Below are 20,802 nucleotides of genomic sequence, written 5' to 3' on the forward strand. Positions count from 1 at the left end.
TCTTCTCTTCTCATGAGGTGGCCAAAGTACTGGAGCCTCAGCTTCAGGATCTGTCCTTCCAGTGAGCACTCAGGGCTGATTTCCTTCCGAATGGATAGTGTAATGGTTCTAGGGGTTGCTCATGCGTAAGCAGGTGTCTATCTCCCTGGCTGGGGGCAAACACCTGGCTGGGCTGCCAAAGTGAACCTCTTCTGTCCGGACAGCCACTCACCCGTGGCTTGTTCAGTTTCTGTTAATTGGTTCTCGTGGGAAACTTGCAGATTCTGGCTTCTCACAATTAACTCAAGGTGGTGTCAATTTACTCTTGGCAGAAAGCCCAGGTCTGCTTGACCTAGAAACTACTTACTCTTATTGGTTAACGACCAGCACTCAACTCTGTTATCAAGGGTTTGCTAGCTCAGTTTGAAGTGAGGTGTTGTTAGGAGTAGAAGTGCTGTGTATGGTTATGAGAGAGAGAGAGAGAAAGAGAGGATTTATTTTACTTTTGTTTTGTATGCAGAAACTCTGCTGGTTTTATTTTTCCTTTTAATAAATCCTGTAAATAGTTATTCTGAGTCTAGCTGACTTGTCATTACTGCCGCAACTAGCTTCCTCGCTGTGCAGGAAAACTCTGCTACGTTTGGGCTAAAGCCAATAGGGCTATGCCTGACACTCCAAAGTTCCATGAGGTTATGGGCATTGTGCTGCCAGCCTGAGTTGCGGTGGTGTCAGCATCAACGGCGTTGGTTCCAGTAGTTCCAGAAGTTGTTGTTCCTGCTGGTGCAGCAGATGGACTCTGGCTGGTTCCTGACCGTGGTGAGCTGGTGACGCAGCGGACACAAGGACAACAGCTGCAGCGTGTGAGTGCTGGGTGCTGTGGTTCCTGTTTTCTCTCTCGGTGGTCGTGAGTAGCTGGTTCCGGGTTCCAGGGACATCGCTCTCAAGATGGCCTCACAACCAGTTCAGATGGCTTTTGAGCGTCTGAATGACTCCAATTACTTGCTGTGGTCGGAACGCATGCAGGCAGTGCTGCAGAGGGATCGTCTCTGGCAAGTGGTGAGTAAGTTTCCTGCGAAGCCTGATGATGAAGACCTCGATAAAGACCAAAGAGCAAGGGCCACAATTGTCTTGGGGCTGGAAGATTCCCAGTTGCCGTATGTGAGGGGAATCAAGACAGCTAGAGGTGTGTGGCAAGCACTTAAAGAACTCCATGTGCGTGAGACAGCGGTTTCCAAGCTGTTCATTCGCAAGGCATTGTACAAGGCAATGTTACAGCCTGGGGTTACAATGCAGGAACACCTACACAGTTTACAGTTAAAGTTTGTTGCGCTACAGGAAAGAGACTGTGCATTAGACCAGCAGGAGAAGGTGGCTATTATTTTGAGTTCTCTCCCGGAAAGCTGGGATAATTTAGTTTTGTCTCTAGAAGGCATGCAGGAGCATGATTTATCAGTCAGTTACGTTACTGGGCGTTTGATTGAAGAATGGCAGAAGCGGCAAGAAAGGTCGTTGGCTGCAGAGGCTTCTACAGGCGGGCGGTTTGGGAGGAGTTCTCATGCCGTGCCAGAGGTGAAGCAAGAGCAGCGTGCCGGTGAGGAGTCAGCGTTTGCTGTTAGGCGTTGTTTCCGATGTGGGTCTTCAGCGCATCTAAAACGACAATGTCCGGAGTTGGTCAAGTCTCAGTTGCCGGTGCAGGAGCAGAGACGAGATCAGCAGCAGCAGCAGCGTAAAAGGAAATTCTTCAAACGAAAACAGTCGGCTCAGCTGGTGACCGGCGAGGTCAAGATTGCTGATGAGAAACAAGCGGTCTGGGTGGTCGATTCGGGAGCATCTCGCCACATCGTGAACTCAGATGACTTGTTTGTTTCCAAGAACTCAGCACAGCGCAGCCAGGTGGCTCTAGCAGACGGAAGTACTTCCGAAGTGATTTCGGGGGGTGCAGTTTTTGTTCCTTGTCTTCGTGAATGCCTGCAAAATGTACTTTGTGTGCCGTCATTAAGGAGCAATCTGATGTCTGTAGATTGTTTGCTAAAAGCTGGGTTTAAAGTGCATTTTGAAGGAGACAGTTGCATCATTAAGAAGGCTGGTGAGATTTTAGGCACTGCTAAGTCAGAGGGAGGCTTGTTTTGGCTTAAAGCAGGATCTCAAGTTGCAGCAGTAGTCAGTAAATCTCAGCCTGCATTGAATAACAAAGCTATACATGACAACTGTGTGCACTTATTGCATAGGAAAATGGGGCATGCTTGCTGGAAAAGTGTACTAAAAATGTCTGAATTGGCTGATGGGGGTAATTTAAAGAGTTGTAACAAGTACCTTGATTGTAATGTTTGTAAAAAGGTTAAAACCCACAGAGTCTCTTACCCCAGAAGTGACAGAGTTAGTGAGGCACCGCTACAGCTGGTTCACATGGACGTAATTGGTCCATTTGCTGTAAGCAGGGGTGGATTGCGCTTTTCACTAACAATTGTGGATGACGCCACGCGTTACTCTTGGGTTTTTCCCATGAAGAATAAGGGTGACGTGTTCACTAAGTTTAAAGGCTGGGTGGCATCTGTGGAAAGATTTCTGTCCATTAAACTCAAAAGGATTCAGACGGACAGAGGTGGTGAATTTATGTCAAATGCCTTTAAAGATTGGTTACAAAAGCGTGGCATTGGGCATAGAAAAACGAACGTTTTTTCCCCAGAGGAGAATGGCGTTGCAGAGCGAAAAAACAGATCTTTACAAGATATGATGTTTGCCATGCTTGATGATGCTGATTTGCCCATGTCTTATTGGGGGGAGAGCATGCTCACCGCGTGTTATCTCCAAAACAGGCTCTTTCATCAAACAATAGGTACAACCCCGTACTTTAAATTGTTTAAGAAAAAACCCAAAATTGACCATTTGCATGTGTTTGGATCAAAAGCCTGGGTATTAATTCCGAAACAAATGAGGAAGAAGGGAGATCCTAAGACCAAACAGTTAGTGTTTGTGGGTTACCAGGAGCTGGGAAAAGGTTTCCGTTTTGCTGAAGGGACAAATGGCATTGTGATCTCCAGGAATGCCAGTTTTTGTGAACATAGTGGCTGGGAGAGACTACATGCCAATACTGAGGTTTGGTTTGAACCTTCCCAGGAGCTTCATGACTCTGAAGGTAGACACAGAGAATCAGAGTCCGAGGGGGAGGAAAGTTCAGATAAGAGCTCTCAAGAAAGTGGAGTTAGCCAAAGACCAGTTGCTAAGCAACAAAAGAGAGGTCGTAGTTCTGAGGAGGAAAGTGGGTCAGAAGAAAAATTTTCTCCCAGAAGATCTAAAAGACAAAACAAAGGAGTGCCTCCAGTGCGTTTTTCCCCAGATACTGCAAATGTGTTTAGTGTAATTGCAGAGCCCAAGAGTTTTCAGGAGGTGTTAAAGTTACCAAAAGAGGAGGCAGAGCGCTGGAAACAGGCAATGGAGGAAGAGATGTCCTCTCTGAATGAGCACAAGGTTTTTACACCAGTAGCAGCGCCTGAGGGGGCAAAGATTGTAGGCTGCAGGTGGGTGTACAAACTTAAACCTCTGGTGACAGGAGAGTACAAATACAAAGCTCGTTTAGTGGCTCAAGGATACTCTCAGAGGCCCGGTTAGGACATATCTAGGGTTGGAAGTGTGCTGGGCCCAAGATGGCAGCTGCCTAATTAGTCAGCAGAACAAAGTTAAACAACTACTGACTACATACAGGATGCAGGATTGCAAAGGGGCAGTGGTGCCTATGGATCCAGGTTTCATAAAAACACTTCATATAGATGAGAGTCCTGAATTTGAACATCCTGATGTATATCATTCTGTAATTGGAAGTTTATTGTATCTAGCACAGTGGTCCAGACCTGATATTAGCTATGCAGTAGGCATATTAAGTAGATTGGTCTCAAAACCCACACTAAATGCCTGGAAAGGGGTAAAACAAGTTCTGAGGTATCTCAAACAGACAATTGGCTATATGTTACAATTAAATTCTTCAGAGGATGAAATGTTGAGTTGCTACTGTGATAGTGATTGGGGAAATTTGCCGGATAGAAAATCTGTCACAGGACTAGTCATAATGGTCGGTGGAGCTTTAATCAGCTGGCGGTCACGCAAGCAAGACGTTGTAAGTGTGTCATCAACGGAATCAGAGTACGCCGCATTGAGTGAATTGTGCAACGAGGTGATTTATTTCAAGCATTTGTTAACAGATTTAAATGTAAATTGTGGAGAACCAGTACAAGTTTACATTGATAATCAAGCTTGTATAACATTAAGTAAAACAGAGGGTTTCAAATCGCGTTCCAAACATATCTCTGTAAAATACCAAAATGTACGTTGCTGTGTACAAGACAATGTAATCACCTGTACTTATGTATCAAGTGAAGAAAATGTAGCAGATGTGTTAACTAAACCATTGGCAAAGATAAAGAACAAGCGAATGTGCAAGGGTTTAGGTTTGCTGGAAAAATGATCTCCTACATAGGTGTATTTGATGTTAATTGTTCAGCAGAATCTGTGAGGGGGTGTTCAGTTTCTGTTAATTGGTTCTCGTGGGAAACTTGCAGATTCTGGCTTCTCACAATTAACTCAAGGTGGTGTCAATTTACTCTTGGCAGAAAGCCCAGGTCTGCTTGACCTAGAAACTACTTACTCTTATTGGTTAACGACCAGCACTCAACTCTGTTATCAAGGGTTTGCTAGCTCAGTTTGAAGTGAGGTGTTGTTAGGAGTAGAAGTGCTGTGTATGGTTATGAGAGAGAGAGAGAGAAAGAGAGGATTTATTTTGCTTTGTTTTGTATGCAGAAACTCTGCTGGTTTTATTTTTCCTTTTAATAAATCCTGTAAATAGTTATTCTGAGTCTAGCTGACTTGTCATTACTGCCGCAACTAGCTTCCTCGCTGTGCAGGAAAACTCTGCTACGTTTGGGCTAAAGCCAATAGGGCTATGCCTGACACTTCAAAGTTCCATGATGGCTGACTCAATCGCTGGCAGAATCTGTGAGTGGGCGTTTCTTAAACTTCTTCCAGCAAAGAAGTTCTTTGACGTCTAGTCTCCGCCTACCCTCTCTGCGCGAAAGCCTTCTGCGCAGGGAGGGCGTGGGCAACGGAGGACCCCTACTCTCCCCGCTAGTCCCAGGCAAGGAGTCATGGGACCGCCTTGCCACTTCCCCCACCTGCCCCCCTTCTCCACTGGTGCTACGCTGATTCTCTTCCCCAGAAGATGGGCTGCTCCTCCCGATCCCTGGACGCTCTCTGGAATCCCTCTGGCTTTTGCGCTCCCCCTCCAGTAATGATGGCAGTTCCCTGACAGATAGGTTTGATCTTCTTGCAGTCCATGGGACTCTCAAGTGTCTCCTCCAACACCATAATTCAAAAGCATCAATTCTTCGGCGATCAGCCTTCTTTATGGTCCAACTGCTATTAGCAATACTTCATTCTGAAGTCAAAAGCCTCCCCTGATCAGTCAAAACGAAGGGGGAAGGGGGAAGGGGGAAGGAGATTGGGGGAGGCTCAGGAGTCACGGGCAGGCAGCGCGCCGTTGCACAGTTTATTAAAAACTCAGAGCATTTATGTTTCACAGGGTTTGAAAGAAGGGCTTTGCACCTTTATACACTATCCATGTGTGCTTGGGGCCAGGGTCTTTTGCCTCACCATCCCCACTACTGACTCCCTGTTGCTAAAAGGTAAAGGTAAAGGTACCCCTGCCCGTACGGGCCAGTCTTGACAGACTCTAGGGTTGTGCGCCCATCTCACTCAAGAGGCCGGGGGCCAGCGCTGTCCGGAGACACTTCCGGGTCACATGGCCAGTGTGACATCGCTGCTCTGGCGAGCCAGAGCCGCACACGGAAACGCCATTTACCTTCCCGCTAGTAAGCGGTCCCTATTTATCTACTTGCACCCGGGAGTGCTTTCGAACTGCTAGGTTGGCAGGCGCTGGGACCGAACAACGGGAGCGCACTCCGCTGCGGGGATTCGAACCGCCGACCTTTCGATAAGCAAGCCCTAGGCGCTGAGGCTTTTACCCACAGCGCCACCCGCGTCCCTGTTGCTACTCGGCTTCAAAAAAAAAAAAAAAAAAGTGTCCCCGGATTCATTGAAAAAAATCTGGTAACCATATTGCAGACAAACCTGTTTCATCAAAACCCTAACAAACACCTACATAATCTGCTTACCCAGAGGAGACAGTGGGATCAATAGAAATGTATAGGCCACAGGCACGGCTGGCTACATCTCATACCATTTCAGTTCTCTTGCAAAGAAATACAGTGGTACCTCCGGAACGGATCCCATTCGCATCCCGAAGCGAACATAACCCGTGTCTGCGCGTCCGCGGGTTGCGCTTTGGCACTTCCACGCATGTGCGTGATGTCATTTTGAGCATCTGTGCATGCGGTGAATCCCGGAAGTAACAAGCTCTGTTACTTCCGGGTCGCTGTGGAGCGCAACCCGAAAATATTCATCCCGAAGTGTATTTATCCCAAGGTATGACTGTACTATCATCTATCCTGTGCTTCGTTTGAAGAAGAAAAAGGAGGCACTGCCTGGTACACACCCTTCCCCTCCCCCAAAGATTCCAGCTTCCTGCCCCCTGGAGGAGTTTTGGCACACCCCACCAAAGGGGGGCTACCACAAAGTGGCATGACTAGAGCAGCTGTTTCCTTGACATGAAGGTTGCTCTAGCCATGCCACTTTGTGGTCGAAGAGCAAAGCAGTCCTCCTCTACCATAAAGTGGTGCAGCTAGAGTGGCCCACGCAGCAAGGAAAGGAAAAAGTAGCATTGGCCACTCTTGCCGTGCCACTTTGTGGTAGAATAAGCACTAGTCAAGGAAGGGGGAGGGGGAGATGGCCACTCTAGCCATGCCACTTTGTGGTAGCCCCATTTTGGCAGGTCATGCCAAAATGGCTCCAGGGAAGCAGTGGAGGAGGCGGAGGCGAAAAGAGGTGGCGGTACAGCATACAGTTACGTACCACCCCTGCATCAAAATAAACCCCTGCATCTATCTATCCCTTCCCTTTCACCAAAGCAGGGCACTGCCCACGCAGCTTACTCTTCCATTACAGATCAACACTTTATTGATTCTTATCAGCAGTTCAACACACTTGTCTCCATATATCCCAGCGATATCCCAGCAAAAAAAGCCAGCAAATTGTCATGCATTAGGTTTGATAACCTTGGAAGCAAAGGCCATCCATAAATTCCTCCGTGCTTCAGGTTTCTTACCTTTTGAGCTTCAGACACATCTTTATACTACTCACGCGGTCAAGAAGCAAATATTCCTGCTTTGCACCAAAGTTTGCATCAAAGTTTGCCATGTATAGATAGCCCTAACACAGCCTACAGAAAACTTCTTCATCAAACGTCTTCCAGTTAATAATAATAATAATTTTATTATTTATACCACACCCATCTGGCTTAGTTTCCCTAGCCACTTTTGGTGGCTGTATTAGTGTATTCTCTTCCTATCTTGGCTTCTCAGAGTTTTAAAGTAAATGATGGTAAGATACAATCTTCATGGCACATAAATCTGATATCATTAACGGTGTGTGGAGAGTGCTTTAAAACAAACAAACAAACAAACAAACAAACAAATAAATCCTTACCTTATCCTCTAGCCGGATCAGTCTGGCTCCTACCGTATAGTATCCTTTGTCTACTCCCTTTTCTTAAAAAAGAAAAAAGGGAAAAAATACTCAATTATATATATCTGGGGGGAAATGCAGCTAGTTTATTTAACATAGTTCTAGCAAGAAGGTAGTAGAAAATTGGCTGGCAACATGATTGCACTATATCCTCCATAATAGATAAATACCAACAGTAGTTGCTGGTGTGGTGGGCGCTGCTGCCATCCTAACACCAATGTTGCTGCAGTTTACCTCAGTGATGCTGGTGGAGAAGGACAGCAGCAAGGGTACTGCTGTGTGGGCACAACAGAAGCACAGGGCCTGGCTCCACCAAGGCAATTGTGCCATCCCACCCTTGCTGCTGCCCTGCTCTGCCCAGCGCCACCTAGGTAAGCTGTAGGGACACCAATGTCAGGAGGGAGGCTCTGGCCCCCCAACCACCACAGAATGCAGAGATCCATGTATACTGGGACACAAGAGAAGGGCAACCCCTGACATCCTTGGATAAAGGGCTGAGAAAGTCCCCTGCTTTCACAGCTAAATTAACCAAAGCTCTGACTCACATCTTTCTACCACTCATATTGCTGCCACTATCCAGATAAGTGAGGGGAGGGTGTCCTGATAGGGTAGAGCTAGTAGGATGATGCTATACAGCCAGCTAAGTTTGGCGAGGACCTGGTATTATGGAGAGCAAATCAAGTTAATCCAGAAAGAGAAAAGAAGTGAGTACTTTCTGTTCAGCCCTGCCCTCCTTTCCTGATCTCTGAGCTATGTTACGCTGATCTGAAGCTAAAGATGCATGGAGAAAACTGCCCATAAGATGCCCAGTCCTCTGACATTTGTTACATTTACATGCATAGTAAAAGACACACATATAAGAATCATTAAATAGAGATGCTTTTCACAAACTTTTGTTGACTATCAGCTGAATATAATAGCTAAATAGTGGCCTAAATTTTCTGTTAAATACCCCCCCCCACCTGCCCTTCATTGGCTGATGCAACTGATAGGTCTATAGAAATGTTCTGTACCTGGAAGAAAGAGGCCAGGCTTCCCCAAGGAATGATCCAACCTGAAAAGAGAATTTGATTACACAAGAATGTTATCAAGTCGATTTCATTATGCTTCAGGTTGTAGTGATGCCAATTTTGCTTGTGTGATCTACAGGACAGAGAGCAAGTCTACACAGGGACTGACAGAGCTTGAACCTTGTTCCTGCTCCTTATTAGTACATAGATGACACACAACTCTGCCTCATGTTTCCATTGGCTAATCCTAGGAAGGCTGTGAAATACCTGAACAGGTGTCTGGAGGCAGATTTGAGATAGATGAGGGTAAACAAATAGAAAGATACCCTAGACAAATACAGAAATACTGTGACTGGGAAAATGGCTGATTCTGCTTGGATGAATTTACCTGGGGCTGAATTAGGTTGCACTTCCACTGAAAGACCATGTTTGCATCTTGGGGCTCCTCTTGGATTCAACATTACCTGCAGAACCAAAGCTGCCAGGGGTGGCAAGGAGTGCCTTTTATCAGACAGCTAGAATCCTATGTGAATATGGAGGCTAATGCAACAGCAATTCCTGCCCCAGTTACATCAAGGCTGGACTGTTAAAATGGGCTCAAAATGGGGCTGCCCATGAAGACGGTGGAGGAGCTTCAGCTGGAGCAGCTGAGTGCAGCAGCCTGGATTTTCACAGGAACGAAACACTCATACCATATTACACCAATTCTTTGTCAGCTGCATTAGCTGCCTGTATACTTCAGGGCACAATTCAAAGTGTCGGTCATGACCATAAAGTCCTTAGTGGCTTGGGATCAAGTTATCCAAAGGACTGCCTACATTCATACAAACCTGCCAGAGATTTGAGATCAGGGACAGAGGTTCTCCTCAGTCACCTGCTCAGGAAAGAAGTTCAGTTAGCAGGGCCAAGGCACCCAACACAGGCAGTTTTCTTTTGTGCATCATGAGCCCTCTGGGCTGCCACCAGGGGCCTGGTCTTTCTGTTATCAACCTGGATATCTAGAATGGTCATGATAATACTAGAACTTTATAAATTTAGCATATCCATATCCATTTAAAAGGGCTTCACATATATTATCTTGGCATAATCTTTGCAAAAAGGATTCCACTGCATTCTTTTTCCCAAGAGGTAGAAGGTCCATTGTACACCATTGAAAACTGAGGTAGCATGTTGCTCAGGATACTGAGCGACACCAGGAAACTTCCCGTGTGAATTTTGCCTCTGCCACTCTTCTATCAGCCTCCTTTCTTTATTATGGGGATAATAAAACTGGCGAACCTTTCAGAGTTTCTGTAAAGACTGCAAGAAAAGAACATGCAAAAAATAATTTGAGCATTTGAAAAAATGCTAAGGCATATTCCATTCCTCTGCGGGAACAATAACCTGTACATTATCTAACATTGTATTTAAAGAGACTTGTTGAAGTTGTGTTAACATACACAACTTCAACAAGTCTCTTTAATACAGTGTTAGACAATGTAACATCACCAATTTCTGTGTACAAAATACAGTATTTTTGCCCCAAAATGCTTTTCAAATGTATATCCCTCACTGCTAGCTCACAGGGCCCCTGAAGCAACTGTGACCTGGGTACCTTCTTTGGAGTTCTTTTATTCGAACCATCATATTGAGATGCCCTTGAGAATATTGTTCGATCACATCACGCACATCATAAGGCTTCCGAGCTTGCTGTGAAAAGAGAACAAATAAAAATGGAAAAGGTGAGAGATATCCTGTTTTTGCATCACTTGCTTTGAGCCATATAGATATTAATACCGTAGATTCTGGCGTATTAGGCGAGTGGGCGTATTAGACAACCCCCCAAATTAGCAGCTGCAATTTGGGGATTTGTCCTAAAAGCCCAGTCGCCTAATACGCTGGGCAGCTCCGTGCCGGGAGAAAGCCGCCTGGCGCGGAGCTGAGCCCATTGCTTGCTGCTGCTGTTTCGGAAGGGGGGGGGCCTCCGCCCCGCGCCACCCATACCTGGCGACCCCTGACTTTTTAACCTCTTTTCCAGGGTTGAAAAGTCACCTTATACACCGGAACCTACGGTACTTAAGGATTTGTGTAAGTACTTTCAGATCTTTCATGTACATTATCTTAATGCAGCACCCCTGTAAGGTACATTGGTATTTTATCCCATTTTCCTATTTCAGACAAGGAGTGGGAATAAGAGAAAGTGGCTTGCCTAAGGTCAACAAGAGAGTTCATGGCAGACACAAGATTTGACCCAAGGACTTCCTGGTTGTAGCTCAATCTCTTAGCTACCATACTAAACAGGCTCAGACTTTACAAAATTTAGCATCTTTTATACACCTTTAAAGGGTTGGGGACACGAGTGGCGCTGTGGGTTAAACCACAGAGCCTAGGACTTGCCAATCAGAAGGTCGGCGGTTCGAATCCCCATGACGGGGTGAGCTCCCGTTGCTCGGTCCCTGCTCTTGCCAACCTAGCAGTTCAAAAGCACGTCAAAGTGCAAGTAGATAAATACCGTATTTTTTGCTCTATAAGACTCACTTTTTCCCTCCTAAAAAGTAAGGGGAAATGTGTGTGCATCTTATGGAGCGAATGCGGGCTGCGCAGCTATCCCAGAAGCCAGCACAGCAAGAGGGATCGCTGGTTTTGCTGCTCAGCGATCCCTCTTGCTGTTCTGGCTTCTGGGATTCAGAATATTTTTTTTCTTGTTTTCCTCCTCCAAAAACTAGGTGCGTCTTGTCGTCTGGTGCGTCTTATAGAGCGATACGGTAGGTACCGCTACGGTGGGAAGGGAAACGGCATTTCCGTGTGCTGCTCTGGTTCGCCAGAAGCGGCTTCGTCATGCTGGCCACATGACCTGGAAGCTGTACGCCGGCTCCCTTGGCCAATAAAGTGAGATGAGCACCGCAACCCCAGAGTCGGTCACGACTGGACCTAATGGTCAGGGGTCCCTTTACCTTTACACACCTTTAAAACATTCTGGACATGTGGAAGCTTTATTTAAACAAGTCCTAGTCATTGGCCCTGATCTGTGCTTATCGGGGGTCGGAACATCCAGATCATATGCACAGACTGAGTGACTGATTCAAATCCAGCTGGAAACTGTGTACTATCATGCTATCTATACTGCCCTTTCACACTATTAAGCAAACACATACCCTTCAATTAATTCCATTTGCTTTTGCAAAAGGCTGTGGCACAAATTGAGGGCAGGGAACAGAAAACAAATACACAAGTACAATCATTAATATATCAATCTCATATACAGTATATCTATGCTTCCACCCAAACCCTCTTTACACATTCATCACATGTAGAGCCTCAGCATCTAGAGAGGGGCACGGGAGCCACGCTGTTGGCTCTCACCTCGGAAGCTGGAGGGACCCTTCCCCTGCTCAGACACAGGCCATGTAGGCCTCACTTACGCGTGCTTGTCAGGGATGGGGCCTGTGAAGGTGGTGGGGGAGTGGCAAGGGGTGTGACCCCCCCCCCCCGCCCACCTAATGTTTGCACATGCAGAGCCTCTTCATGCCATCAATGCATAAAGAAGCTTTAGGAACACATTTAGTAACACATAGGTGTCTGATAGTGCAAAGAATAGCATAATACCGGGGATAAACAATTGCCTGTACAAAAGATTGTTGCTGGTCACCAAAGAAGTGGCATATTATTTTATATCAGATTATGAAATTCAGCACCCAGCCAGTGACTGCATCATCTGGAATCGAAAGGTTTAAAGTGTCCCTCTAAGTCAATGAAAAGTTTCATGTCAGACCTCACCTGGAGTACTGTGTCCAGTTCTGGGCACCACAGTTCAAGAAGGACACTGACAAACTGGAACGTGTCCAGAGGAGGGCAACCAAAATGGTCAAAGGCCTGGAAAAGATGCCTTATGAGGAACGGCTAAGGGAGCTGGGCATGTTTAGCCTGGAGAAGAGGTGGTTAAGGGGTGATATGATAGCCATGTTCAAATATATAAAAGGATGGGGGTTGGACTCGATGGCCCTCGTGGTCTCTTCCAACTCTACGATTCTATGATTCTATGTCATATAGAGGAGGGAGAAAGGTTGTTTTCTGCTGCTCCAGAGAAGCGGACACGGAGCAATGGATCCAAACTACAAGAAAGAAGATTCCACCTAAACATTAGGAAGAACTTCCTGACAGTAAGAGCTGTTTGACCGTGGAATTTGCTGCCAAGGAGTGTGGTGGAGTCTCCTTCTTTGGAGGTCTTTAAGCAGAGGCTTGACAACCATATGTCAGGAGTGCTCTGATGGTGTTTCCTGCTTGGCAGGGGGTTGGACTTGATGGCCCTTGTGGTCTCTTCCAACTCTATGATTCTATGATTCTATGATTCTACTTAGGATAAACTTCAGATTGCTTCTTTAATTGATATAATCTGCTGAATGCATATAGAGGTTTAGCTACATGAGGACTTAGGACAGTGATGGCCAAACCTGGCCCTCCAGCTGTTTTGGGACTACAACTCCCATCATCCCTAGCTAACAGGACAAGTGGTCAGGGATGATGGGAATTGTAGTCCCAAAACAGCTGGAGGGCCAAGTTTGGCCATCACTGATATAGGATAATGATTCACCCATGTGTAAGCCATAGTGTAATATGAGGTTTTGTACCACAGAAATCCAGGTTTGCCATGGCATGGACAGAATCCATAAGATAAAGAAATGCTGAGTTACATGATGCGGTCAGATACTATACCCTTAGTTTGGAAGTGTGGCAGGTAGAAGATGGAGGGGCAGCAACCTACTGACAGGAGTAGCCCTCTCCTCCTCTCCCCTTCTCCTTGATTGCAGTTACTCTGTCCTTCTGAGACTCCCATTCCCCGTTCCCACCCCCTTAACCCTTCAGAAGAAGATTGAGGAAATTTTCTAGGCAATTTCCAGTTAAAAAATAGCATTCAAGCCTTCAAACACCCTTCTTTCCTTGAGATTAGAGACACCTAGTCGCCTTGGTTCCCACAAGAATCCACAGCTAGCACTTCATTTTACTCTGAATTGTGCCTGGAGGGCACCAATCAGATTTCATTCAGGACGCTTTCAGCTAATCACACTGCTGCTGCAGTTCCATTTGGGCAAGGGGCAAGGAGACAGAAGTTTAGCCAACACACCACTTTGGAGACTCAGCAGGAGACTGGCGTAAAGAACGAGGAGGGAACTATGACATTATAATTTGGTTCTTGTGCTGTGCTGTGACAAAAGGACTAGTACCTTTTTTGAAGCGCAGCACAGAAATCTCCCCACCCACCTCTTAGACCTCGCCATTTCTGCCCACCTCAGAGGCCCTAACCTTGCTGTTTCTCCCCACCATCAGCACTTACATCTGTGTGTGTCAGTCTGTGTATATCAGGTTGTCCGAGTGTATCTCTAGGTCAAGTGTATGCTGTCTGCTGTAACCTTGGGCTCTGCCTACCCTTAGCTCCACTCAGGGCCAGACCACCCAGGAGGCGACTGCCTCAGGCAGCAGGATCCAAAGGGACAGCAAATCTGGACTCCCATGAATGCACCGCCTACTGCAGCTGCAGAAGCGGCAGTGACAGCTGCAATGTGCTCTTTGGAGGCCACATCTGCTAACTCCTCTGCAGCCCCCAACCCATGCCACCTCTACAGTGGTCTCTTGGCAAACAGGAGGCACTGCCGGTATCTTCCCACCTTTGTTCCTGATGTAGATCTTCCATGACTGGGGAGAAGCACCTCAACCTGCTGTTAGATGCCCTTTCCTGCCCTTTACCTCAACAGACCCATGAGAAATCACCTACCACTGTTCAACACACTTTATTAACAGCATGTCTTCTCTTCACAGCTGAATTGATGGACAACCACATAAGTGTACCAAAGGTTGGTTCAAGCAATCAGTCTTGCCTCATCACCACTTACTCCATTGCAGCGAAATGAACTAAAGAGCCGTGCAGCCTGTTGCCAACACATGACAATTCACATCTGACACATGCAACTGCAGGCAAGCTAAAAAACAACAACCAAAACTCATTGGATGGAGTGGAAGAAGGAGGTGGTGGTGACAGCAGCAAGTGTGGGAGAGGCAGGGAATTAGGCAGGGTCTCATATGCTCATTTATCTAGTTCATTTAGATACCTGAAGTGCATTTCTAGCAGAGTGAGTTCTTTTTATATTGCCGTGGGGGTGGGGCGGGGTGGTAAAATAACTTTCGAAATCCTTCCCCCTATGCTTCAGAGTGGAAAAAACAACGCCAAAGAAATTCAACCAGCTAGACAAGCTTAGCCTGCCATATTCCCTTTTGTCGGGAGAACAGGCCTTTGAATAGCTAAGTAGCTGGAGAGCTTCGCTGCCCTGCCCTGCCTCCCCCCCGGCTGGATGCAATGTCACCAAGGTGTCAGTGGGCAAAAAACGTCATGCCATGAACCAACCATTTTGTGCTGTCACAGAAATGGCGCAAGTCTCTGGCAACCTTCATTCAGTTCCAAGTGAACCAATCCTAGGCCACACATGGGCCCATGAAATGTCTCTGAGCTCAGAGAAGAAAATGGGGTGTGTATAACAATATATTGTGAGTGATATCCAACAAAGTAGTTTCATTAGTGAACTCTGGCTGTGCAACTGATTGTCCAGCAAACTATGGTCATTTCAAAATGGCATATTTGGAAAGACAATTAAGCTATTTTACAGGCAAAAGTTCAACTCTTTGCTCATTTTCACAATGACACCCCTTTTGGCCTACACGCAAGTTTGGTGATAACTACTTCAGAATGAAACAAGTTTTGTAATACTGGATGTGAGGTGGGCATGGGACCCCATTCCTGCATACAGATTTAATATACAAGTTAGCAGGGAGTTTGACTGGACAGCTGTCATGGTCCCTTCCAACTCTACAATTCTATGACTTAAGTTTAAAGGGAAAACAGCAGAACAAGCAAGCAAAAGCATTAATTAGCTACCTGACTGTTTTGTTGCTAAAAATACAAGGGCTGGCCAAGACACTAAAAATGAACCCCCAAAAAGAGAAAAAGTGAACCTGGAAAATTTGCATGACAATGCTATTATTCATGGAGTAAACACAGGAAAAGGAGGTGAAGACTGTGCTCTCTTGGTTTTTTGCTGTCTTTGAACCTGCTTTATCTCCAAGGGGAATCTGGGGGTGGCAATGGGTCCCTCTTTTGGCTGTGGGTCAAGGGACCAGAAAAAGACTAGAGAAGGTACAGTGAAAATTTTAGTAACTGAAAAAGAAGTAACAACTGCTTGTTAGTCCTGTTGTCTGTTTTCTCTCTGCCACCAGCCTAGGCCAGAGATATTAGCATGCATTAAACCCTCCAGCATGTGATGGAGTCATGCTTGGAGTGCAGCCATGGGATCCTAGAAATTCCAGATAAAAGCAGAGAGGAAAAACTAAACTTGCAAAGAACAAGAAGAACAAGGACAACAAGTAGAGGAAACAGACCCCCTCTCTCCCACCACCACCACCACTACAAAGAGAAACAGAAACCCACCCAAACAAAATTGTTTTAGATAATCTTCAGCAGTCTGGGCCTACCTGGACCTTGGTTTTGGGGAACACAGCTTCACTGTTTTCTTGACATGTGGTATGTGCTTGGAGGGAAGGGATGGACTATTATACTTTCAATTTTTTAAGGCTCCGAATTTATTGCTTTCTGCAACTTCCTGCTTACAGACGCTGACACATCGTTATTTCTGGCCAGAAAAAGCAGACTATTGCAACTGTGCCAGTATCACTCTCTGGACTTGACTGACAGAGATGCTTTGAGAGCTGTTTGTCTAAGTGTACCCCTCCCTCGTACCCAACCCCTCAAATCTATTTTTGGGGGCTCTCTATTGTATCACAATGGCTCAATGCCTAGCTGTTCTAACAAAGGTTTGGGAAACAAAACCAGAAAAAGAGAGAGGAGGCTACCCAAAAGCATAATTAATCTTCTTCCTTCCTAATAAACCTCTCTTTGTTCATATAAAATCATCCACATTAGAATGTGCAGGCTGTAGAGTAATGACTAAGCTGCCCAGTCAGATGCTGAGAATGCCTCAAATCCTAAACACACACAATGGAGACAAAAAATGGGGAGGGGCACTAACCTGGCATCCTCTGCAGGTCTTTTTAAGCATAAACGCAGAAAAATAAAGAACTACAAAAAAAACCGTTTTGTGATCTAAGCCAATTACTCACTCATTCCAAAGTGAGAGATCTGATACGTGAAACACAGCTGTTGTGTGCAAGGCAGGTTCTGAAGGGAGGGGGAAGAAATTTGATTCTGTTCCCATTTAAAGGCAAACCTACCTAATTTGGACTTTCCAAAACAATACAAGAACCGAAACACAGCCGCCCTTTGAAACTTGCACTCTTCCAAAATTTTGCAATGCATTGCTCCAGCAAAGCAATGTGTACACAAATGCATATACCAGGGTAAAGTGCTTTGCCAAAAATGGTTCACTAGTCAAAACTGCATATAAAAATGTGCATGTAAGGATAAAAAGGTAAAGGTAAAGGGACCCCTGACAAGTCCAGTCGCGAACGACTCTGGGGTTGCGGTGTTCATTTCGCTTTACTGGCTGAGGGAGCCGGCATTTGTCCGCTTCCGCGGACAGTTCTTCCAGGTCATGTGGCCAGCATGACTAAGCCGTTTCTGGCGAACCAGAGCAGCGCACAGAAACGCCGTTTACCTTCCTGCTGGAGTGGTACCTAGAATAATAGAATCATAGAGTTGGAAGAGACCACAAGGGCCATCGAGTCCAACCCCCTGCCAAGCAGGAAACACCATCAGAGCACTCCTGACATATGGTTGTCAAGCCTCTGCTTAAAGACCTCCAAAGACGGAGACTCCACCACACTCCTTGGCAGCAAATTCCACGGTCAAACAGCTCTTACTGTCAGGAAGTTCTTCCTAATGTTTAGGTGGAATCTTCTTTCTTGTAGTTTGGATCCATTGCTCCGTGTCCGCTTCTCTGGAGCACAGGGACGCGGACTTATAAAAAATATTGGGGGGCCCCGGGAAAGCTCATGAATAATAAATAAGCTCATGAATATGCAAATAAAGTGGCGCCGCCTCCTCGTGAGCGAATAGGGGAGAGCGTGCTGCGCCTATTAATCAGCTCCAAAGGAAATTGGGTGGAGCTTTTGCTCGGGAGGGAGGGCAGGAGGCATGCAGCCCGCCCCTCCCTGTGCATTTTGGGCTGGGGGAGGGGCGGCGATGGCGCTCTGCTGGAGGGGCGCCGGAGATTATTGGGGGGGCGGAGCCCCCCAAACGAATTTTTGAGGGGGCTCGGGCCCCCTCAAGCCCCATGGAGTCGGCGCCTATGCTGGAGCAGCAGAAAACAACCTTTCTCCCTCCTCTATGTGACATCCTTTTATATATTTGAACATGGCTCTCATATCACCCCTTAACCTCCTCTTCTCCAGGCTAAACATGCCCAGCTCCCTTAGCCCTTCCTCATAAGGCATCGTTTCCAGGCCTTTGACCATTTTGGTTGCCCTCCTCTGGACACGTTCCAGTTTGTCAGTGTCCTTCTTGAACTGTGGTGCCCAGAACTGGACACAGTACTCCAGGTGAGGTCTGACCAGAGCAGAATACAGTGGCACTATTACTTCCCTTGATTTAGATGCTATACTCCTATTGATGCAGCCCAGAATTGCATTGGCTTTTTTAGCTGCCGCGTCACACTGTTGGCTCATGTCAAGTTTGTGGTCAACCAAGACTCCTAGATCCTTTTCACATGTACTGCTCTCAAGCCAAGTGTCACCCATCTTGTATTTGTGCCTCTCATTTTTTTTGCCCAAGTGCAATACTTTACATTTCTCCCTGTTAAAGTTCATCTTGTTTGTTTTGGCCCAGTTCTCTAATCTGTCAAGGTCGTTTTGAAGTGTGATCCTGTCCTCTGGGGTGTTAGCCACCCCTCCCAGTTTGGTGTCATCTGCAAATTTGATCAGGATGCCCTTGAGTCCTTCATCCAAGTCGTTGATAAAGATGTTGAATAAGACCGGGCCCAAGACAGAACCCTGTGGCACCCCACTAGTCACTCTTCTCCAGGATGAAGAGGAACCATTGATGAGCACCCTTTGGGTTCGGTCAGTCAGCCAGTTACAAATCCACTGAGTGGTAGCATAGTCAAGACCGCATTTTACCAGCTTCTTTACAAGAATATCATGGGGCACCTTGTCAAATGCCTTGCTGAAATCAAGGTAGACTACATCCACTGCGTTCCCTTCATCTACCAGGCTTGTAATTCTGTCAAAAAACGAGATCAGGTTAGTCTGACATGACTTATTTTTCAGAAATCCATGCTGACTATTGGTGATCACAGCATTCCTTTCTAGGTGCTCACAGACTGTTTGCTTAATGACCAGAATCTTCCCTGGTATTGATGTCAGACTGACTGGGCGATAATTATTTGGGTCCTCTCTTTCCCCCTTTTTGAAAATAGGGACAACATTTGCCCTCCTCCAGTCTGCCGGGACTTCGCCTGTTCTCCAGGAATTCTCAAAGATGACTGCCAGTGGTTCTGAAATCACATCTGCCAGTTCTTTTAATACTCTTGGATGCAGTTCATCTGGCCCTGGAGACTTGAATACATCTAGACTAGCCAAGTATTCTTGTACTATCTCCTTAGTTATTCTGGGCTGTGTTTCCTCTGCTGAATCATTTGCTCCAAATTCTTCAGGTTGGGCATTGTTTTCTTTATCGGAGAAGACTGAGGCAAAGAAGGCATTGAGGAGTTCAGCCCTTTCTGTGTCCCCTGTTTGCATTTCACCATCTTCTCCTCTGAGTGACCCCACGGTTTCTTTGTTCTTCCTTTTGCTACGAACATACCCATAAAAGCCTTTTTTGTTGCTTTTAACCTCTCTAGCAAGCCTGAGTTCATTCTGTGCTTTAGCTTTTCTGACTTTGTGTCTATACGTGCTGGCTATTTGTTTGAATTCCTCTTTGGTGGTTTCCCCACTTTTCCATTTTTTGTACACATCCTTTTTTAATCTTAACTCAGTTAAAAGTTCTTTAGATAGCCACCCTGGCTTCTTTAGGCACCTTCCATGTTTCCGTCTCATTGGTATTGCCTGAAGTTGTGCTTTTACTATCTCCCTCTTAACAAACTCCCAGCCATCATGAACTCCCTTTCCTTTTAGTATTACTGTCCATGGGATCCCACCCAGCACTTCCCTAAGTTTTATGAAGTCGGCTTTCTTAAAGTCGAGAAATTGAGTCCTAGTATGCTTGGCTGCTCCTTTCCGCTGTATAGTAAACTTCAGAAGATCATGATCACTCGCGCCTAATGATCCTTCCACTTCTACCCCACTAACCAGGTCCTCAACATTGGTTAGGACCAGATCTAAAATGGCTGTTCCTCTTGTTGCTTCTCCCACTTTCTGGACAATGAAGTTGTCTGCAAGGCCAGTGAGGAATCTGTTTGACCTTATGCTCTTGGCTGAGTTTGACATCCAACAAATATCTGGGTAATTGAAGTCCCCCATTACTACTATCTCCCTTCCTTTTGCATGCTTGGCCATCTGTTCCAGGAAGGCATCATCTATGTCCTCCGTTTGGCTTGGGGATCTATAGTAAACTCCCACAATGAGGTCTCTGTTATTCTTCTCTCCCTTAATTCTGACCCAAATGTTCTCACTTTGGCTTTGAGGTTCTAAATCTTGGATCTCTTCACAGGTATACACATCCCTGACATATAACGCCACTCCTCCTCCTTTCTTGTCTGGTCTGTTTCTCTGAAATAGATTGTATCCCTCCATTATTACATTCCAATCGTGGGACTTATCCCACCAGGTTTCAGTGATGCCTATTATGTCATATTTAGTTTGCTGTACCAAGAGCTCAAGCTCATCTTGTTTATTTCCCATGCTTTGCGCATTAGTGTACAGACATTGAAGTCCATTAATCATTCCCCTGTGTCTCTTATTTAAGGATTTTTTCCTGCCACCACTAGGTCTGCATGCTGTTTGCTCCATTCGGTCTATGACATTTGGATGATCATCTTCATCAATTGATAGACTCCTACCTTCAGGTGCACTGTCTCCCTCCCCACATTAGTCAGTTTAAAGCCCTCCTGATGAGGTTTCTGAGATTTTTGGCAAAAACATTCCTCCCAACCGCTGTGAGGTGCAGCCCATCGCTTGCCAGAAGTCCATCTTCAAGAAACTGCAGTCCGTGATCTAAGAATCCAAACCGTTCCTGTTTACACCATTTGCGAAGCCAGCTGTTCACTTC

At 46.1% G+C, this 20,802-nt stretch overlaps 1 protein-coding gene across 6 annotated transcripts in view; it reads right to left on the reverse strand.

Annotated features, from left to right (window-relative positions):
• LOC114596838 (potassium voltage-gated channel subfamily KQT member 1-like) overlaps positions 1-20,802 on the reverse strand; it is a 360,069-nt gene that overhangs the window by 130,946 nt on the left and 208,321 nt on the right. For all 6 annotated transcript variants that reach the window (XM_077930824.1, XM_077930823.1, XM_077930827.1 and 3 more), the window contains 3 exons: positions 10,213-10,307; positions 8,622-8,662; positions 7,570-7,631 (listed from right to left, as the gene is read on the reverse strand). In XM_077930824.1, the coding sequence (XP_077786950.1) occupies positions 7,570-7,631; positions 8,622-8,662; positions 10,213-10,307 (198 nt within the window). The remainder of the gene's footprint in view (positions 1-7,569; positions 7,632-8,621; positions 8,663-10,212; positions 10,308-20,802) is intronic.

The sequence above is a fragment of the Podarcis muralis genome, chromosome 6 (genome assembly GCF_964188315.1).
Source record: "Podarcis muralis chromosome 6, rPodMur119.hap1.1, whole genome shotgun sequence".
Classification (NCBI taxonomy): domain Eukaryota; kingdom Metazoa; phylum Chordata; class Lepidosauria; order Squamata; family Lacertidae; genus Podarcis; species Podarcis muralis.